We start from the raw sequence: 22,425 nt of genomic DNA on the forward strand, positions 1-22,425 counted from the left end.
CCATTTCCAGCAACAACGTGCCCATCACACACACACATACACATACACACAAACAAACACACACGTGTGCATTTGTCTCTGTGTCTCAGTGTTTCCTCCTCTCTGACATCAGTCGTCTCTCTATCTCTTTTTTGATAAAAATCAGTTGCAGCTTTTTGGGGAAGAGGAAGTTTCCTCTCTCTTTCCCTCCCTCTCCTTCTTATCATGTTGGCACATTCCACATAAGAAATTGTGTTTTCCTGAAATGCAGAGCGTTTTTTACGCCTTTGATGTGGCTTCTTTTTTTTTTTTTTTCTTGCTGTCAGTCACCACAGAGGGAGGGAAAGCTCAGCAGGATGTCACTGGTGAATTACAATTTTGGTATCAAGATTTACCATGTTTTGCACCATCTGTTCGGAATAGATCAACACCATCAGTTTCGGTTCAACACCAGTTTTCTTCACTTTAATTTGTGGTGGCACACCCACATGTTTTGCTTGTCTGTTTCACGTTAATGCTACATTCTTTGACCGGTTACCACATCTGATTACAAACACACAAAAGAGGTTCTTTTGCAAGAATATAAAAATGGAGATCACAAATCATCCACTGCACACTTTGATGACCTAACTGGGCTTTACTTACACGTCAGCAACGTTTTGCTTGAGGCCTCCTCAGGTTGACTCAGTGGAGTGTTGTTGGTACATTTTTGATCTTCCCAGAAGGCATAGTGAAAATTAATGATTGATTTTTGTCAGCTGGTTAACCCTTATCACAGCCTAAGGCTGCAGGTATGTATGATTCATCCGAGTGACAATAAGACGGTTATGACAGTTGGAGTTAGTGCTCGGAACAAAGTAAAACAAAACATAAAAGACAACCACGGGACAAGGTAAAAAAAAAAACCATGATCAGACAGGATTGGTGAAAGGCAGGCAGTCAGAGAAAGCCTCAGGAAAAGAAAAGCACACAGACAGAGCCAGAAAGCTGGGACTCTACAACAAGGTCCATGACGTGTTGTACACTCTGAGATGGTCGTCTGCATATCATGTTTGTAATGAGTGGTTATTTGAGTTACTGTTGCCTTTAAATAACCTTGAACCAGTCTGGTCATTTTCCTCCGACTTCCAGCAATCAGCAATCATTTTGGCCCTAAGAACAGCTGCTTACCGGATATTTTTCTTCTTCTCTGTAAACCCTAGAGATGATTGTGTGTGAAAATCCCAGTGGAGCAGCAGTCTCTGAAGCACTCACACCAGCCCGTCTATCACCAATAACCATGTCACATTAAAAGTTGCATAAATCACCATGTACAGTATGTACTGAAAGTGAGGAAAACACATCTAGGATGAAGAAGGGACAATGAGAGATGCAAGTGCAATTAGTAAAGACAGGGAACGTAATCACACACGCTGGAAACCTCACAGGACATGGGACATAAAAATGGTAAATAACAACATAAAATTTTAAAATCTAACAGAAGCAAACGATTTATCTTGACAGACCATGAGGAAAGATATTACAAATCTGAGATTTATGAGTTATGACATATTGCTTTCCAGACAGTCTCAACATTTCACACATTTCAAGTAACTTAAGAACTGAGGAGAGGAATTATTTGTGCTTACTTACTAACTGCTGCTACCATTGTGAAGGTTTGGCAAACAATTATTTCCACCCACATAATTGTTGCTTGGCGGATCAGATCACAATCCATCTTCATAACATCCTGAATGCTTTAACACCTGTACTGCCATGTGCTCAAGCACTATCAAAGTGCACTTTAATGACGCACAATGCATTTAATGGCAGGTGTAAATAGATTGTGTCAATCACAGCATTTCCCCTTTGTTGATTCTGATTAAATAGGATCATTTATTCACAGTATATACATATACAGTGCATGTCATTGCAGACTGTGGCCAATGCACACAGAGAGTTAACTCAGATTAATAGAAGGAAAAAATATATATATTTTTCTAAACCCCTCAAGGAGCCCACTTGGCATCAGTAACTTGCCCACTAATAATGTATAATAATAGATTGCTCCTTGTTTCCACGTGCACAACAAGTACACCACACGCCTGCAGCCACAAACAAAATACCCAGAGCACTTTGTCACTCCCTTGGTGCACTGTGCTATGACTGCTCTATGAACCCTTTACTTCATACAGTAATCCACCAGAACACAAACCTTACTCTTGCTCTCATCTTACTCTCATATGTAAATCAAAATCAGGATCAGGAGACCAGAGGATGAACAATAATGGAGACAGCAGCTGGGAGTCATGTATTGTGTCATCTCTGACCTTGGAGACAGCAAGGGGAGAAACAAAGAGAAACGAGGGAGAAACACAGTATGAACAGCACAGTGGTAGTTACTTAAATAGCCTGAAGATAGGAGAACTCAGGGGCCTGCTCTAAATCACCATTAGCTGTGACAGCAGGAGTGGAAAACGGGGTTTAAAGAGAGAGAGAGAGAGAGAGAGGAAGTGAGATGGAGATGTGTGATGAGAGGTACAGAGAGAGGGGGTGGATAAACTGGTGCCAGACAGCTGTGTGTGTGTGTGTGTGTCACTGCTACTTGATGATAATATTACCATATTGTGCCACTATTGATATTAGACAAATACTTCTTTATGATGCAGATGTAATGAATTATTAATGACACCATGGCTGTGTTACTAAATCCACTTTAGTGAAATAAAGAAATAATTCCACGTAGCTGTGAGAGAAATCCGCTGAGGATCGACAGTGAAAACAGTCCGTCTGTCTGTGAGCTCAGACATGCGAACCCTGTCTCTCTCTGTATCCTCATTGCGTGTGGCTGCAAGGTCACAGGGCTAGACAGACAGCCAGCCAAGCACACACACACGCACACACACACACACAAAGACATTAACTGATCATGCCGCCAGTGAGGGGATTAGGCTGAGAAGTCGACAGGGTTAGGAGGGTTGGAGTAAAGTCTCTGTGTATGTGTGTGTGTGTGTCTGTGTGAGTGAGTGTGTGTAGGACTTTGGAGTTCCACACACTGTCATGGCATGCACAATTAGAATTAAAACTGATTCCCAATTTACTTTCTCCAGAGCGAGGCAGCAGCCACATGTGGTGAAATACACATACTTAAAAATAGCTTAATAATTTATGCTAAGCTGTTCATTTGTTAAATAACAAGCGAGATAAAGAGGGCGTGAGAAGGAGAGCGTGTGCATGTATTTGTATTAGGTTTCCCTCTGTTTGAACGTGAAATGTGGGTACAATAATCATTTCTGATTTGACAATTTGTGAGAACTTCATGACCTTGCCATCCATTGTGTCTCCAGGGAGCTGAGGAAACGGAGTGAGGAACAGCTGTTCCAACAGGAAGAGTCTGACAAGAAGAACCGAGATAAAATACTCAGGTACACTAATCTCTGTTGTTGTTGTTGTTGTTGTTTATCTCATGTCACAATTTCCCACACTATCCTGTTTGTATTTTATTTTTATTCATTTATTTCATAGGGATGATACATAAAGGCATTGATCCATCTCATGCATATAGGACATCTCATTCTAGCTAATTTGCAGTCCTATTAAAGAATAAGACACAGTAAAACAAATAATGGTAACACTTTAGATTAGGGAACACATATTCACTATTAACTAGGTGCTCACTAACATGCATAAATAGCACACTAGCCCTTTATTAGTAATTATTAACCATGTATTAACACCTTACTGATTTACCTTAATTACTAATTAAGGTCTGGTATGCTACTTATATGCATGTTAGTAAGCACCTAGTTAATGGTGAATATGTGCTCCCTAATCTAAAGTGTTCCCCAAATAATCCTGAACAGAGAGACCAACAATTGAACAGACATCAACAACCATTGACAACACTAAAAAGATTATCACGGTAGACTTCGTCAACTTTCCCCTTAGCTTATCCCACTTATTCACCTCCATTCATCCTTTCTTCCAGCCATTCCTCTTCTCTCTTCCTCCGTCTCCTTCCTCCTAGAGAGAGGTGGGGATATTAGTGTCGGCTGAAATCCGCTTGTGGATCATTTGAAGAGATCTTAGGCTCCATAAAGTGCCAGTGACACAGCAGAGATTCTTGTGTGAAGCTGGTGCAACAGATGGAAGCACTTCTTAGCTGGCATGGAGTCATGTTTCTCACACACACACACACACGCACCATAGATATGGAGAGGAGCAGTGGCACATCACATTAATACGCCAGCAGACACATGTGCACCTCCACCCAACCCACATGCATGCACCCACAGACACACACACACACACACACACACACACAGGGAGCCTCTCATCTTTCCATGCAGGCGTTGGATGTATGTGGGGTGTGTATTCTTTCACATGGTGTCTGGTGGTATTCTTTGTCTAAGCCCCTGGCAGCCTGGTGTGTTCAATTACACTGTTGATTTATTTCCCGTCCCACACAGCAGTAGAGAGGCCCACTGCCTCCTATACAGCTCAACATATGATAGCACTTCACTGGAGGGTGTGGGTTATTTCAGCAAGGATGAGATTTAGGGGGTAAGGAGCACCTGACAAAAATGTAATGGGAGACAACTCTGAGAATGGAGGCCTTAGTTGATCAATGATCATGTTTACTTGGTCTAAAATATTTGTTTTTTGTCGAAAACTTTCAACTTTATTCAGTTTCACTTTGCTCACATGCTCCTCAGTTATTTTGTGCAACATAAATCAGAATCACCAACAATCAGAATGCTAATCATCATCATCATCATGTCCTGGCATTATGTGCCTTGAATGGGTCCGCCATGCGAATCAGTTCTCTCCATTTCTTCCGGTCTTTGATGTCCTCGAGCATTAGATTAACTAACTTCATGTCGTTCATTACGCCTTCTTGCCAAGTGGTCTTCAGTCTGCCACGTTTCCTCTTCATGTCCACCTTTATCTTGTTCGTGACATGTGCTACATAACCATCTGAGTCTTCTTTCTTGGGCCTTCTCTGTGATTCTTCTGACGCAAAGCCGTTCACTGACATTTCCAACCTTGAAATGAACATTTCTGTATGGACAGTAACTACATTGTAAAGTTCCCCACTGCGGGACAAATAAAGGACTATCTTATCTTATCTTATCTTACATGTGGTACTATATCTATACAACAGATTAAAAGCAGAGATGGAGGAGAAACGTGACAGGTGGTTGTCATGCCAACAAACGTGTGACACGATACAGGACCAGCTTTCATTATGGCAACAGAGGGAAGAACAAACAAACCAGAGGTACTGCTCAGCCAAAGAGGAAGTGACACAGCTGAAGGAAGCCCTGGAGAAAGTCCGACAGGAAACAAGAGACCTGAAGAGAGAAAGGTAAAGACTGATGCATCTTTTCTGTCTCTGTTCATGACTAACTGCTGGAGACATTAGCATAGTTAACCCTGGTCTTGTGTTCCCTCCAATCCTGATCTGAGAAACCTGCATGCACTTTAATTAGATTAAACTATGAACCAGAAGTGATTCAGTCACGGATATCAAATATGTGTATACATGGAGGGCACATTTGAGTTTGGTCCATTGGCACTTCTAATAAAAGCTTTCATTCAAACACCCGACGTATAAGTAAGATACTGTGAGATACTGAACCACAGTGTCAAACTGGCACCTCAGCATTGACACCAGAGCAGTTATAGGTCACTGTGAGACAGTGTGAGTGCAGTGATGGCAGCGACAGTGAAACTACAACCACAGACTGCTGGCAGGCTAAAGTGCCAGTTTGAAAATCAAGTGTTTGGTTCTAATGCTAAATATTTACAGCCCTTTTATGTCTGAGAGGACATGGGTGAGTAGAGACAGGAATCATGTGTATGTGTTCTTGTCAAACCCGAAGCCAAATGCATACACCCTTTCTGTCAGTGCAGGATGAGTGCAGATCTAATAGAGTGTTGGGAATTTTGCCCAGATTGCGTGTAGGTTTGTTCATCCATGACAGTACTTTATCGCGTTTGTTGTCAACATGCAGACTACATTTCCTTGATCTCACTGCATCCAGCTTAGACTGGTTGTCAGTACTGTTACACATATGTTTCTTATTAAGAGTTTTAAGCTAAATTTAGCTTTTAAATTAGCATTTAGTTTTTTTTGGATCCTGTAGTTAGATGAAAATAATATTTAAGCAGGTCAAACTGAACCTGAACGTCCATTTTCATTTATATAAATTAAAAATATACAGACAACAGTGTTACCGTGTTCAATGAGAATCCATGAAATCACATTTATGTTGATAATTATTTTATTATTTAATTTCCCAACCAACTTGACTCTTTTGTCTAAATAATTCATAAAAACAAAATAAAAATAAAAGGATCGCATACTAATTTCCAACACACACACACAAGACATATTACTATAAGAATTTAGAATGTGAAATAAAATTGAAACACTAGAAGAGACATCAAAACCCTTATAAATGGTGGAAGGAGTATTTCCCATGTGTCACTTCCTTAGCAGGTCAAGGTTTACAGCTGTCAAATGCATATTATATTTACAAGTACTATACAATTTCATCATATATCCTGTAAAAAGCAAACTATTTTATGGCACTTAAGGACTGAAACTAAGGAGCAGTCTATCTTATCTGTGTCTTTCCACACCGGACGTGGTCAGCTCCATGCTGAAGGCTATAAGCCTTTATGATTTACCTATACATATATAAAATGTGACATCAGCTCAGCTCTCCTGCACTACATTGGAGGAATTATTTCCTTTTGTAAAGCAGGTTGCACGTAAGATCTGGAGTTAGTCTTACGTCATATCAAACTGCTGCCAACCACCTCACTGCTGCACCAACCAGAAAAAAAACACATCCTCCCTCGAGTCCTGCAACAAATCCCGAGGATACTTTGATCCTCCAGTGAAATCACCAATGGACACATGTCTCCATGCAGCTGTAGAGCTCTGTTGTGCTGCATGCACCGTTAAAATTATTGGGCCAATCTTCACTGGTGACCTACTTATGTAGTTTATAGCCTCGGAGATGCAAGACAGAGACAATGTAACCAGTTAATGATGTCCAGATGATGCCATCAAGCAAACTGACCAGATGGCATCCCCAAACCATATTTTTGATATTAACGACAGTATATTGAAGGGAATTCTGAAGTGGGGGTTAAATATGTATTACTGCATCGTCGGAGAGTTACATACAGATCTGCATGTTATCTGTGCCAAGAAGCATTGCAGAGCATGTGGGCACAAGTTTAGCAAAACATGGCTACGACCTGATAACAAACCTAATTTTAGCCACTTTACAAAAAGCTCACTTGCACAGGTGTATTTACCATTTTCTCACGTTACATAGCCTTTAAAAAACTCTACTGCACCAGAGTCAATTTAGCAGCAACAGGACACAATAGGTAAGTATGTGCTACAAACATGGACAATAAAATAATACAATTAAACACACTGATGTAAATGAATCCATTCTTCACACCAAAGCCAGCCGATGAGCACATCAGTTTCTCTGAAAAGTGATGGTCTGACAAACCTTCAATTTATTAATAATGAAAGCTCAATTATAGAATCTGTTAAACACACACATAAAAAGACGTTTTCACCCATTCAACATCTGTCTCTCTCCACGTCATAAATTCAGTACCAGTGCTCTGCAAAAACGTGTGCCAATAAATATCAATTGATATATTAGTATAAGTGGTATATCATATAAGTTTAAGCACTGCAACCTATGACCTTCAATGTGGAGTTGGCCTCTCATGAAATAAAACACTCCTTCAGATATCTAGCACACAACAATTGTATCATTAAAAAAATGCTCACAATCTCAGAAGAGTTTACAACTGTAGAGCAGATGTCTCTCGCTGTGTGTGTGTGTGTGTGTGTACGCATCATCAGTTAATTCATTCTTCCCCATCAAAAATGTCCTTATTTGTCCCTGTATAATCAATGTTGTGTCCTTGCTATCCTATTGATATGGGGCAACAGTAATGAGTGTTGTACAATAAATAACACCACATGATTGGTCCAGCTTTGTACTCAAAATAAAATGTATATAATGACTTTATGAGCCATTTTTATTCCTAATAAATTAACATTTTCTACTTGATCTAATTATGTATCAGCGTCATGGTGGGACACATGAAACACCCCATCCGTTTCTGTGTAGCTTTTATTAGGCGCCCTCAGCTGAACTGAAGTTATTGGATGTCTAATGGTCTGTGTGTGTGTGTTCTTGCATGTGTGTGTGTGGGTACCTTTTCCTGGCAGAAACATTGACTTTGTCAGGACCAATAGTCCTCATGGAGACCAAAACCTGGTCCTAATGAGGTCGAACCTAATTTCTGAGAAAATGATGAAGTTTAGAACTAAGATTTGAATTGTGGTTAGGTTAAGGTTAGGGTTATGTACTTACTGGTTATGGTGAATGTTAGTGATAATGCTTTGTTTAGCATCTGTCCAAAGGAATGGAAGTAAATGCAGAGTCCAAAGATGTATAGCTGCACAAAACTGTGTGTTTGTGTGTGTCTTCTTGTATTTGTTACCTCTTTAGGACCTTTCCCGGTATAAACAGTGACCTTTAGGACCTTTTCTGGCATAAACAGTGATTTTTAGGCCCTTTCCTGGCATAAACAGTGAACTTTAGGACCTTTTCTGGCATAAACAGTGATTTTTAGGCCCTTTCCTGGCACAAACAGTGACCTTTAGGATATTTTCTGGCATAAACAGTGACCTTTAGGACCTTTCCTGGTATAATCAGTGACCTTTAGGACCTTTTCTGGCATAAACAGTGATTTTTAGGACCTTCCCTGGCATAAACAGTGACCTTTAGGATATTTTCTGGCATAAACAGTGACCTTTAGGACCTTTCCTGGTATAATCAGTGACCTTTAGCACCTTTTCTGGCATAAACAGTGAACTTGTCAGGACCATTAGTCCTCATGGAGACCAAAACCTGGTCCTTTGGTGCTAATGAGCAAAACCTAATTTCTAATTAATAAACTGTTAAGGTAAGGGGTATTATTGTTTTAGGCTTACTAAATGAATGGTAGACAATGATGGTCCTTCAAAGGATATTTGCGCACACCTGTGTGCGTGTGTGTGTGTGTGTGTGTGTGTGTGTGTGCGTTGTCTGTCTTATCTGTACCCTGAAAGGGTTCCTGCATTTATTTTAGCAATCTCCTTGTTTGACCTTCTCGGTTTAGGCCTGACCTCTAGTTGCTGCATATTTGATCAACTTCCTGTGTACTTTTTTGGCTCAGTAAAATGAGAAGAGGCTCAGAGAAGAAAGATTTCCCCGTACTCTCTTTGTGCCATATCATGTGTCACTTGCACATTTGCATTCATGTACAAATTAGATGTCTTTTTTTATTTAGCCAGATTAGAGATTTTTCAGTGACCATCAGTGACCCATAAAAGGACCATTCTCCTGTTTGTACATTGGTCTTTCTTACAGTTTTACTTGTGTGCCTTATCACCACTTTAGTAATCTCATCTGCTTTCATCTTTTCCTTTCTGACCTTTGTTGTTATCCCAGCTGCAAACACACACTCCACCCTCTGTACCACCATTATAGTTGCACATCAACCAGTGCCAATCCCTCTCTTGTAGGAATTTTCCAAAAAAACAAGTGCTATCTTATTGCTCATAAGGACTTGTTGATGTAATACTGTTGCAAAAATGGCTACTTAAACATCTAGTTTACACTGAGGATAAAACACTTGTCTTTGTGGAGTTAATATACAGTAGGTTAATGTGGCTTTTAAAGCTCTGTAGTTGGAGGCTGTGGGTGGAGAAAATCATGCTTTATTCCTCCCTCACGCCCAACTAATTGTTAAGCTACGATATCTGTTTTGCTTGAGTCAGGTGTTGAGGCATACTTGTAATTTGCTGACACAACATTTCACAAAAAGTTGTTAACACATTTACCTTGTGTTAGGTTAATGAGGTCAATCAACATACTATACTTTATAATCTACCATAAAGCAGGACTAAGTTTCATGTTCAAACATCCATAAAGGATCTACTGATATAATGGTTGTCTTTGTGGTGTAAATCTAAAGTTATGAGCCAAATCTGTCCAAAGCATTTTTTAAACTTAAACTAAAGCTTAGTGCTATGAAAATGGTCCCTCAGTCAAAACAACTTTATCGTCTATTTTCCTCAAACCCAGAACATTAGTTTTCCATAGACTTACATTGAAAGTGACCTATTTTTGTAGGTTTGTTTGGTGGCTATTCCATATAATGTTCATTTGAGTTTGGCCTCAGGGAGGAAACCAGAAGATGTCTATTTTTTTATATACAGTTGATGGGAAGGACACATAAGGGTATAGATGAAGGAAGAAAAAAAAAAGGACAAACACGAAAGACCCAGGGAGGGAAGCACGGAGGGAAGAGAGTGATTGTTGTGGTCGGAGCGATGGAGACCCTAACTGTGGTTTCAGTGGTTACCTATCACAGTCTGGCTCTCGCATGCACACAGCCACAGTCACAGGGACCGTAGATGATCACACACACACACACACACACACACTTACATAGAGGTTTGAGAAGCTATTTTTGTTCGGACACTTCATTGATCTCCATTCATTTGGACAGCCTACGCTTGTCCCTAACATTAACCTAACCACAATTCACATCTTATCTCTTTTGTTCGCCAAAGATGATGAAATGAGGTTATTAAATTGGGTTCCGCCTCATTAGGACAGAGAAAAGGTCAATCGAAATCAGGGAAACTGACATGAAACAGAAACATTTCATCTTTAACAGTCAGTGAGTGAAGTAAATGTAGATTGCTCTACACACACATACATGGGTGAAACGTGACAGCTTGCCCATGATTTAGTAGATGTGACAGTTTAAGTGAAAGGTCAGTGGTGTCTGTGCGGCTCCTTTAACAATGTGTTAAATGTGAGAGGACTTGTTTCAAGTGGATTCAAGCAGCAGAGGAATATTTCCTGACAGAAGTTAAGATCTCAAAAATCTCCCTTCTATCCATTTCTATACAGAGAACAGGTTAATAAAAACATATGGAAGATTAACATTAACCACTTACCTAGGATACTACTTTCAGCTATGTTTACAATGGATTGTTCTCTTTTTCTGTTTCTATACTTTCTTATTTTTCTCTCAGTTTTCCAGAGAGGAAAGATTCATACTTGTCTTTACTTTTATTTCGTCTCCCAGTTGTTTTGATTCACATGTCATGAACTGCCATTGCCTTGAAAATGTGAGTGAGTGTAAAATGAATGAAAATACAAGCGTGTCTGCAGGGAGAAAGTTTCAAGGACCTGAAAAGAAAACAAATGAAGGAAGTTGAGTGATTGTACTGTATTGATTCAATGGCCCCTTTCGCTTTGCTGTAAAAATCACACATCTTTTGGAGAAGTCCACTTCCCTTTTTCTGTGTGAGCACACAAAGATTGTATCAGTACAAAGAGAGAGGAAAAAAAAAAACGGAATCTGCCTTTTGATGAGGTAGCAGCCTCTCACACACAGACACACACTTCAAACATACACACTCGTCTGTCCTTAAAAGCAGCCGTGGCGTGTGAGCGTATGAAAGAGTGCTCCCAGATTTTCCCATCGTTCCTCCCTGTAATCCCCTCAGACCTCCCCCTGAGCCCTGAATTTGCACGCTCATGTTCCCCAGGGTCACACACACACACGCACATATGTTTGTGCAGCTTTCGTAGTGAGGACCCTCATAGATGTAATGCATTGCAGAGCCCCTTACCCTAACCTTAACCATCACAACTAAATCCCTAAACCAAATCCTTACCCTAACCTAAACCCAATTTTAACCCTAACCCTAAAACCAGGTCTTAATCCTCAAAAGGCGCTTTAAAGATGTCCTCACTTCCCAAAATGTCCTCACCCCCTATGTTTATACATATGTTTGGTCCTCACGAAGATACACATACCAGAAAACACACACAAACACACACACTATATATATATATATATATATATATATATATATATATATATATATATATATATATATATACATATATATATACATATATATATACTTATGATGCACTACCTTGAGGGGGTTTTTGATCATCAGAGAGCTGGATTCATATCTGACAGTGGGACTCAAACAAACTCACAGCACACAAACACACTCACACTGTGTGTATCATAAGTTTGTTATTAAATGAGCTTATTTATGAGCTTAAGACTTGAGCTTCATAAAATAATCCTCACTTGGTGAGTTTCCCTTCAGTTAAGACTTAACTACAAAACAAGAGCATTTTGGTCACAAAAAGTGTAAGGACACATCTATTGCAAATGTTTTTTTTATTATTATTATTTCTGGTGGGTGGAGCTCCGTAATGCCTATAACCAGGGATGGGCAGTATTTCTGATACAATAATAATTGTAATTTGTATTTTATTGAGATGACTAAAAATGCCTTCATATGTTGTATCAAAATACTTCAGTGTCATGTATTTTTGTGTTTTTAAAATACTGTGAAATGTATACAATTCAATTTCTTTGAAACAACATGATGACATCATAAGAATTCCCGAACTCGACAGGGTCACTTCGTCATGTCATGATTATTGGACTCTAAGTAATTATTGTATTGGATGGTAATAGGATGTTACATTTAAATATAATTTTTAATAGAGGTCGTGCACACACCAATGACAGTTTCAGCTGTACACTAAATTATGCAACTGTACTGTGATGAAACACAACAATACAGCAGTTTATTTTGATACATGGTGTAGCTGCTGTATTTTGTAGTTTATTAGTCGAGTATTTGGTATTTTATTTTAAAATACATTCAGAAGTATTTTAGCCCATGCCTGCATATACTGTAACTACATCAGTCCACCTCTAGTTTCTACTCATCGACTATCTACTCATATTTCTTTAACAAGATTGGAGCACATTTAAATGAGCCTTAGGAGTCCGACCTTAGCATCAAACCTGCACATTCATGCATGTTTGTCTGTCTGGATCTATTTCTGTGCTTCCCTTTCTCTCTCTTTCGCTCTCCCTCCCTCCCTCTCTCTCTCCCTCTGTGTGTGTTTGTGTGTGTGTGTGTGTGTAGGCTGATGTGATTAGCCACAGCCAGTGGAGTGAATAATATTGTGTCTGCCCTGACTAGGAAGAGATGGAATGTAGCTGCTGCTCTTTATTATACTGTAGATCATCTCCTCCACAATCACACACACACACACATTGTCATATATTGCCCAGCACAGACATTACACAGTTCTATGTTTTGTGTGTGTGTGTGTGTGTGTGTGTGTGTTTTTCATTGTGCCTCTTTGGTGAATACAAAATGGAGTTTTGTGATGAAAATGTATGTGAGCTTGTTAGTAAATGTTTACATGACATGTCCGAGGAGCTCCCTCAAAGAGCCTTTTCTGTAGAAACTGTATAAACACTGATAATAAATGGCCAGGCCCTCCTCCTGTTTCTGAATAGACTTTATAATTTCTATCTAAATATTTTATACATGGAGTCATTATCTACTGCTTATCCTTTGAGGGTCTGGTACCAATCTTAGCTGAAATGTAACAAAAGGCAGGGTAGAGACCGGGCAACAGTCTATCACAGGGCTAATGTGTGTAAAAAGACAAATCAGTTTCACACCGACGGTTGATTTAGAGTCTCCAATTAACCCTTAGGAAATGAGTCTTCAAGTGTTCTTGAAGATAGAGAGAGAGACTCTGCTGCTCTGGTAGAATTAAGCAGCTCTTTCCACTATGGGGGAACCACAAATGAGAACAATCTGGACGGAGATTGCCTCGAGTGCAGGGATGGAGTTCACTGGAGAAAGGCAGAGGTCATCTTACCGCCATGTTTTATTAGGTTGAGAAGGCCACCATAGTTCTTTGACATGCTTGGAAAAGGGATGATTGAACAGAGGAGTCCTTTGTTTGTTATGATCCGCAGTCTCTCTGTTATATGTCTGTAATTCTTACACACTGGACCTTAACATGCCTCTTGTTTGTTTCCCCGCAGACGATTCTTGTTAAATATTCATTATGCAACGTGACATCCTGACAGGATCTGCCAAAAGTGAAGCATGAGTAAATATTATCAGAGTCTTTTAGATCAATGCATTGGGATGTGATGTTGGCTAACAATCTTATCTATTTAACTGCAGAAAGTGCTGCTCACTGTGCAAAGGTTGTGTGCATGTGTGTTTACTTCATTCACTGACTGTCAAAGCTAGTTTGTCCACAATGTAGCTTAACACATTTTGCATATGAGTTTCTCTGATTTTCCCTCAGAAATAATTATATGTGTGTAGTTGTTTTTTGCATTTCTGTGTTGTGTTTCTTCATACTCCAGAAACCAATGCAGCCAATGCCTGTGAACATGCTACTAGGCTACATATGGGGATCTTAAGGCATTTACATTGGAATTGTATGATGTAGACACACATGATTAAGTGAAGGAATGGCATACTCAGCCTGAAGGCAGTTGCTTTTTGACCATGGCCTTATGTTACATTTATCACCAGCGGATGTTTGCTCTTATCAGATCAAGTATCAAGTGCATTATTTTTAAAATAAAAAACAAACAAACAAAAGAGATATCTGAAGAATCAGTGATTCAGTGTTTGTATCTTTACGTGTGTGTTCACAGAGACGCGTTGATAGACTCCCATGGTCGAGCCCTGGAAAATCTGGAGAAAGACTTCACACAGGAAATGGCTTTAAAGGTAATGCTTTATAACACTAATCTTATTTCAGTACAGTAATCCTAGTATTGCAGATTAGACATATACCAACAATAGTAAAAAAGCTGATTATAAGGATCCTGGCTTTTATTTTCCCCAAGATGTTTTTTTTATTTTAAGCACACAGCATTGAGTTACCAGCTGCCAAACATATTTAAACCACATACTTTTTTAAAATTGAATCCAATGTTACAGGAAGGATACACTGTGCAACAAAATGAAATAATAAATGCTGGCCCTGACTCATTTTCAGCTGCAGACTTGGATTGGGTGAGAAAAACATGACCATTATAACTAACTACAGGCTTTACAAGCTAGCTAGCAATCTAGATGCTTTGTGGAATTGGATACGGGTCGTATTATCTAGACAGTCGATGTAATGTTTTGAATTATGTATGAAGAACTCAAACAAATCAAAACATGACTCATAGGCGTAGTGACTATGGGGTTTTAGTTTACTACTGGCAGACATTTAGTTCCTGTGTGTTGAAGTAAACAGACGTGTAGGACAGAATCCAAGTCTTTGTCACAGTTCAGAGGAGTTTACCGTCGAAGATCCTGATGCACAAAACGTGGATAAGATTATGAGGCTCCAAGAGCACCAGTCTGTTTAACACCAGATAAAAAAACACACACACACACACACACACACACAAACTGGTTTCCATGACTTCAGAGGACATTACATTGACTCACAACCACAACGACCTCTGGCGTAACCCTAACCCTAACCTAACATACAACACGCCTTCACCTTAAAATGTAATCATTTATGTAATAAGGAAGACAAGACTTCATAATGTGAATATGTAAACAGATTTAGTTTGCCACAACATGAGTAATACCTGAAACACACACACACACACAGAGTCCCAAAATCAAGCTGTATTTTATTAGTCAAACAGTGTAGCAGTGTCTCCTGTCCTGTCTGTCTGACTGTCTGACTGTCTGGCAGCAGGAGTCACTGAGCTTTATTTGAACAACAACTCAGAAAGTGTTCCTTTATATCAGTGCGGTATTGTATTTTGTTTCTGTCTCAGTTCCGGCCCTCTTATATGAACAATGTTTGGTATAGGTAACACGTTGTTGCTGTACACACACTGCGTGGTCTTTCTTTAAGAATGGCAGCAAGACTTTTTGAGTCACAATATGAGTGAGAGGTGATCTGTCCACAGTAAACCAGAGCAGATAGTCTCAAGTTACAGCATATTACATCGGTGCCAGTAGCCCAAGATACAATATAAAATGTTACATTATCCTAAGGTGAGGGTGAAAAATCGACTTAAAATTCTGCTTTTGTTGAATTGTTTTGTTGTTGTGTTCTTCTGCTGTTGCAGAATACATTTAATACTATTTTATTTTAAACACCACTTAATACAGCAATGTCAAGAGGCTACAACCTTTAGAGGCTGCATTTAAAGACACAGCACCACGACTAACAAATGTCTCTTTCCGTTCAGGATTGATTCTATTCTAGAGCTGCAACTAACGATTATTTTCATAATCGATTAATCTGTCGATTATTTTGTCAATTAATCGATTAATCGTTTGGTGTTCAGAATATCAGAAAACCTTAAAAAATGTGGATCGGTGTTCGTCAAACCTGGAAATGATGATGTTCTCAAATGTCTTGTTTTGTCCACAAACCAAAATGATTAATGATTAATGATTAATGATTAACTTGATTTCTTTGTTATCCAGAGCAAAGAAATAAAGAAAATATTCACATTTAAGAAGCTTAAACAATCGGAAATCGATTAATAATCGATTTTGTCGATTAATCGTTTCAGCTCTATTCTATTCTATTCTATTCTGTCTATCCCAAAAAAAACTGTCAAACATGCTGATGTAAAACTCTACAGTTCATGCTGTATGACAGATGGACAAACACACACTCGAACTCTGAACTCGAAGCTCTGAACTCCAGACAGATGTTTGACCCGGGACGTTTTCCAGACACACAGTCCATAATGGTCATTGTTCACTGTGAACTTCCTGTCTTCACATGGGTCCATACCCATAGAAAGGAAGTGGTCACTCTTGTGCACTTTTTAAATATAAACGGCAGCTGCGTACGTACACACACTCGCATTCACACAAAAGGAGACACACGCCACAACCATCCACACACTCCACACACGCACATTCACCGCAGCAAATAGGAAGTAGTGTTTTCTCATTTGCACACGCGATCTTTGTCTCTCAAACAACACACTGGCTCCAATAAACATTTCTTCACATGCTAATCGGTGTCTTAATCTGACACCCACATCCACTGTTTCTCTTCTCTTCACGCTTGCGCGCGTAAATACGCACACGCACACACAGATAAACGCACAGACACACATACCACAGCCACAATGATCTCAGCCCATGGCATGAGTGCTGGTGGAAAGAAAACACGGTGGCCCTGGCCAAGCCTGACTAAAAATATGCCACATGCAGCTTTGGCGTCAATCTTTTAAGTGCCAAAGCTGGTGATTTATTTTCCCAACGATTGCATTTGTGACTGACAGAGGACGATGACAGCACAATTACACTGCTGTCATTGTTGTTCTCTGAAGAACTTAACATAAAAAAAAACCCGTCTTCCTCTTACATCATGAAAGGGGTGAAGGCATTTTTTTTTTATTTCTATTTGAAGCTCACGCCAACAATGACATGAAATGTAGCGTGGAACAATAGCACATTTGTCAAATGTCTTGTCGAGGTTAGGGACTGTGGGTAGTAGTGAAACATTTCTGCTGAGATAGAATGTGTTTGCAGAAGAACTGATGTGTTTTGAAATATTTGGCAGCAATGCCACATCCTTTTTTTAAATTCTTTCCCTGGCAGCAGCAGAAAATCACATTTTTTTCATCCTTGACATTTTCAGGTTGTGTGAGTGTTTCATATCTAGTGATTTCAAACACCACCACTGTCTAATTCTGTTTTCGTTCTGTCCGTGCCCGTCCTTTTTGACACACAAAACTGTCAGACCTTCCTTGTTCATGTTTATATCATGAAGTATTAAACACTTCACACAGACATTAGAATGTGGGCACGACTATTTTCATACACTGATGTTTTTGTTCTCAAAGGAAAAGTCTTTCTGTATTTTAAGTGGCAACACAATGACGCATGTGCATCATATTATGTTTACTGTGTGTGAGAATGAACACAAGTTAATTGGTAAATGTATCCCTTTTCTTGTTGTTTTGTTCTGTAGCTGGCTGGTGCCCTGGAGGAGCAGAAGACCCAGAGTGGATTGCACCTGCGGGAGCAGATGGAGGAGTTCCGCAGGGAGGTGGAGCTGGAGCTGAGCATTGACAGGGAGAAGAACCAACTGCTGCTTCTTCAATACCAACGAGACAGCACGCAGCTTCAGCAGAAGGTCTGTAGATGAAGTAACAGCGGAGGGTATTTGTGAAATTCAGCATCTAACCCTTACTTTTTAAAATAAAGCTTCTTTATTTCTGTGGTGCTGAGTTTTGTGGTTTGTTTCCACGCATTCTTCGGTAGCCTCCCTGACTTGTCCTGTTTTCTTTTCACATCATTTAATCTCCATGGTTTTTGAGAAAGAAGACACTCACAGACCCACAGATCGTTCTTTCACTCTTTTTATTTCTTGGTATTTCTCATATTGCTTGTTTTATGGTTGATTGACTTCCCAGTACATTCTGTTCAGTTCCTCTCTGTCTCTCTCTGACTTTCTGCCTTTAAGACCAGAATTTACCACACTGTTTTTGTGTCTACTCATCAGATGTCCCTGTGTGTACATACGTGTATTTGTGTGTAATTTGTGCATCATCGGAACCACACTCACACGTCTGACAAATGTACTTGCATGCAAACAGAGTGAATGACACTGTGGTTAGTCTCTGTGTACTGACGGGGGTAAGAAAGAAGAAAGACTAGAAATTCAGACAGTGGGGGTGACATTAAGTGAAGAGGGATCACCCATATCCTGAATTATACAAATCCACCCCCAGTATCATCACTAACAAAATATAAGAAGGTCTCAACACTTCACTTCAATCAAGTAGTGACAGTTAAGAACTTTCCACACAATAGTAAAATTCCTCAGTGTCTCTGGCTCCCACTGTGTCTGGCACTGTGAGTTCCTCCCACCCACTTTCTGTATAAAATGTAGACAAGGTAACAGAAAACAAACCAGCAGAGGAAGCAGAACCCCTCAGAGTCTTATTGAAGTCTGTGTTGTCTTTGGCTGAGTCAATGTTAAAAAGGGCAAATGCTATTTTACAGAGTTGACAAAACACATTGATTGTTAAATAAGCATCATTTTGTGGAAAATAAATATTCACACACATAATTGGTTTCTTTGGGGGGGGGTTTCTTTCCAGCTGAAGCACAGAGAGCAGGAGCTGGGAGAACTGAAAGAGGAGCTGCTGCAAGAGAGGAGGAGCATGGCAGAGGAGAGGAGGACACAAGATGAGCAGAGCAGGAGGAGAGGGGAGATTCACAAGGAGCTGCACCTTTCCAGACAGCAGGAGGCACTACAGCTGAGCGAAGCCAAAGCTGAACTACAGCTTATGAAGGAGAGCAATGCTGAACTACAAGAAGAGGTGCGTGTAGGCGCATGTGCGTAGATTATCTTCACCAGAGTCAGGTGACAGAAGAAGCTGTGACTACAACTGTCAGAACAAAACGAGATTTGCCTTTGCTTCATACTCGACTGGTGTGTTTTCCATTCATGCAGTATTTGCGTTGGCAGTGATGGATTTCTGAGCCTGGGCCATCTGAATAGAGATGAATTGAATTGTGAAACAAAAAGTGAAAAGAGAAAGGCAGTGCACAGGGAAACAGGATGTGGTGTACATATGAAGAGCCTGGAGGAAGGAAGCAATGCAATGGTGGCAGTTAAGTTAAGTCATTTTGAACATGAGAGTGAGAAAGACCAAAAATAGAGCACACCACTGTCTCTGTGTGCGTGTGTGCGTGCGTGCGTGCGTGTGTGTGTTTGTGTGTGTGTGTGTGAGGCTGCAGGCACATTTTGGCCACTAACACAAATATAACAGGATTACTTAAAAAACCACTGAACTGATTTTATTTATTTATTATACACAAGTATAGACCACTAACAATATAAAGTATGTGATGCAGCAAGTCAAAAACAGGAAATGGGGACCATAGTTTTCAAGGTGGTTTTCATGAAATAATGTGGAGGGGCCTGGCATCACTTAAGTAAGAAGCCATCAAATTTGGGAACTGAAATTGTGGCTAGTAGCTGTTTTATATTTCGTTTCTTCTATGTTGCTAGATAGGGTCGTTTAAATGCTGGCGGCGATATCCTTCTATTTATATGACGTGATTGCAGACATGAGGAAAAAGTAAAAACTGGTCCACAACTATGTATCAAATGTATCACAAGCTTTGTTACTTAATCCTCTTGACCACAATGAAACATGTTATGAACTCTGCAACAATCTCTCATCACCAGAGGTTTGCGTCCATCCAGCTGACACAGATCAACATTAGCTTTCATTTCAGTTTTTCTTCCAGTCACCTGGTTAAGAGAACTGTGCTCTAGCTCTGGTTTCTGTGTGCTGTCAAATTGACAGTTCCTTCCACATTGTCACCACCAGTAGCCTACATTGTTTGCCATTTGGTAGCAAACGTGTTGCTTAGAAAAGTTGTGAGCTGTAAAATCACAGGTGACTATTTGTGAGGGTTTGTGTCACCTTTTCTATTGCACACCCTAATTATTTGATCCTTGTTCATTAGAGCGGCTTTAAAATGGTAAAATCTGCAAAGAAATAACACGACAATAGTATGTGCATGGACAGAACAGCAGAGAAATAACACTGAATGTACAAACAGCCCTGTATAGAGTTGGATATTGATTTGACATTTTAGATACATTAATACTCATTCTTGAAAGATAGTAAGAATAATCTGTTTTATGAAATAAAATGAAAATATTTACACAGTACTGTAAAATTCTTCACGTCATGAGCACAATTATGTCTTGGGCAAACGTATATGCTTCATGCTTATTGGCTCACTGACGCTGATGAGATTAACAAACACATTTTCGATATTAGATCCTACAAAAGTGTCGAGGTTTGATGCCAAGGCCTTCACCTGTGGCATTACAGTATAAACAAGATGGCAACTACAGTGCTGCAGCCTGTATATCATGATTGTTGACCAGACTCATTGGAAGGCGGTGTCCACAGTTTACCTGTGCTCATTTCTTTCAGGATAGATGGTTCAGTTTTAAAGTTGAAATCTTCTTTTCAAGTCATTAGAACAGAAAGGTCACCTCAGCCGAGATGAGACGGGATGAGAAAGGTCACATCAGTGTCTCTTGTCCTTTTCTCATCACTCATTCATCTCCTCCTCCTACGTCTTTCATCCACCTCCTGCTGTCTTATGACTGCTAACAGTCCTTCCATTTTGTCTCTCTAATCATCTCCATCTCATAGAGTGTCTGTCCAAGGAGGTTCAACCTGTTCAAGGTGTCCTGATGCCAATTTTACAGCTGATGTGCTCTTTTATGTTCAACACAGCGCCACCCTTATTTCTCTGCTTATTAATCTAATTTAAAGGGGACATTTTCACTGCATCCATACTTCTAAGGCAGATCAATCAGGATAATCTCTGAAGATGACCTTCTATCTTTCTTTTTCTCGCTTTCTTTCTGCCTGTCTTTCTTCCTCGTCCTTCAGTCTCTGTCTCTAATGATCTCTCTGTCTCATTCATGCCCGATGTTATATTGATCTGTGGATGTTTGTGTGTGTGTGTGTGTGTGTGTGTATGTGGTGGTTAGAGATAATCAGGTTTTGATCATGACCTTCTGATGTCCTCTGTTGCCAAGATACCGTTGCAGTGTGAAATCTTTTCTCTCCAAGTGCTAGAGAGCATGGTGTATGAGTGACCTTTTATCCAGTCAGGTTTTTAATAAATACAAAACATTTTATTTGCAATTTCATTTTTCATTTTTTCAACAAAGCATGTTGTTGTTGGCTCTTATTATCATGCAGCACAGGTCATTCTGAATCTACTCTACATGCTTTTTTTTGCCCCTCTCTTCTTCATTCCAACTGTCTTTTATTTATTATCTCTCTCTCTCTCGCTTTCCATCCCTGCCTAATCTTGACTTCCTCCCTCCCCCCCCCATCTCTGTTGCAGATGGACGTGAATGAGAGGAAAAGGTCACTGTGTCTGGGGGAAGAGATGATTGAACTTTAACCTCCCACTAAAAACACTGACTGAGGTCACATGATGCACAGTGTGTGTGTGTGCCTTGTGCGTGCGTGTGCGCATTGGATGTCTTATCCACATGTTAACGTGTTATTCCCTCTTAATGCCAGTCTATAGGCATCTCTTTAAACTGTATATGTTCATTAGGGTTGTTGCATGTGTGTGTGTGTGTGTGTGTCTGTGTGTCTGTATGTGTGTGATTTGCCAGTGGAATGTGGCTTACAGTGTTAGATTGAGAATACGAGCCTGAGTGGGTCTGCATGTGACTTCCATCTAATAACCCTGTAATCCTGCTCACACTGTCCCTGTCTGTGGCGAGACTGGGATGCACGACATTACACACACAGACACACACAGACACACTAAGGATCTAACTAACACATGCCTGCATATAAACAGGCAGATACACACATAAAAGTCCTTCCACACACTTTGAAAGTGGCCAAACAAGTGTGTAAAATATCACACACACATGCTCAATAATTGCACACAATGGCCGCATGCCATAGATGCGTGCCACATGGTATGGATATAATGAC

The 22,425-nt window shown here is 39.9% G+C and overlaps 1 protein-coding gene across 1 annotated transcript in view; it reads left to right on the top strand.

The window, feature by feature from the left end:
- lekr1 (leucine, glutamate and lysine rich 1) overlaps positions 1–22,425 on the top strand; it is a 71,961-nt gene that overhangs the window by 46,378 nt on the left and 3,158 nt on the right. Inside the window, exons 7-11 of the mRNA XM_058634392.1 lie at positions 3,306–3,383; positions 5,123–5,326; positions 14,587–14,662; positions 17,889–18,053; positions 19,024–19,245. Coding sequence (XP_058490375.1) covers positions 3,306–3,383; positions 5,123–5,326; positions 14,587–14,662; positions 17,889–18,053; positions 19,024–19,245 — 745 coding nt within the window. The remainder of the gene's footprint in view (positions 1–3,305; positions 3,384–5,122; positions 5,327–14,586; positions 14,663–17,888; positions 18,054–19,023; positions 19,246–22,425) is intronic.

Source organism: Solea solea, chromosome 7 (genome assembly GCF_958295425.1).
Source record: "Solea solea chromosome 7, fSolSol10.1, whole genome shotgun sequence".
NCBI lineage: Eukaryota > Metazoa > Chordata > Actinopteri > Pleuronectiformes > Soleidae > Solea > Solea solea.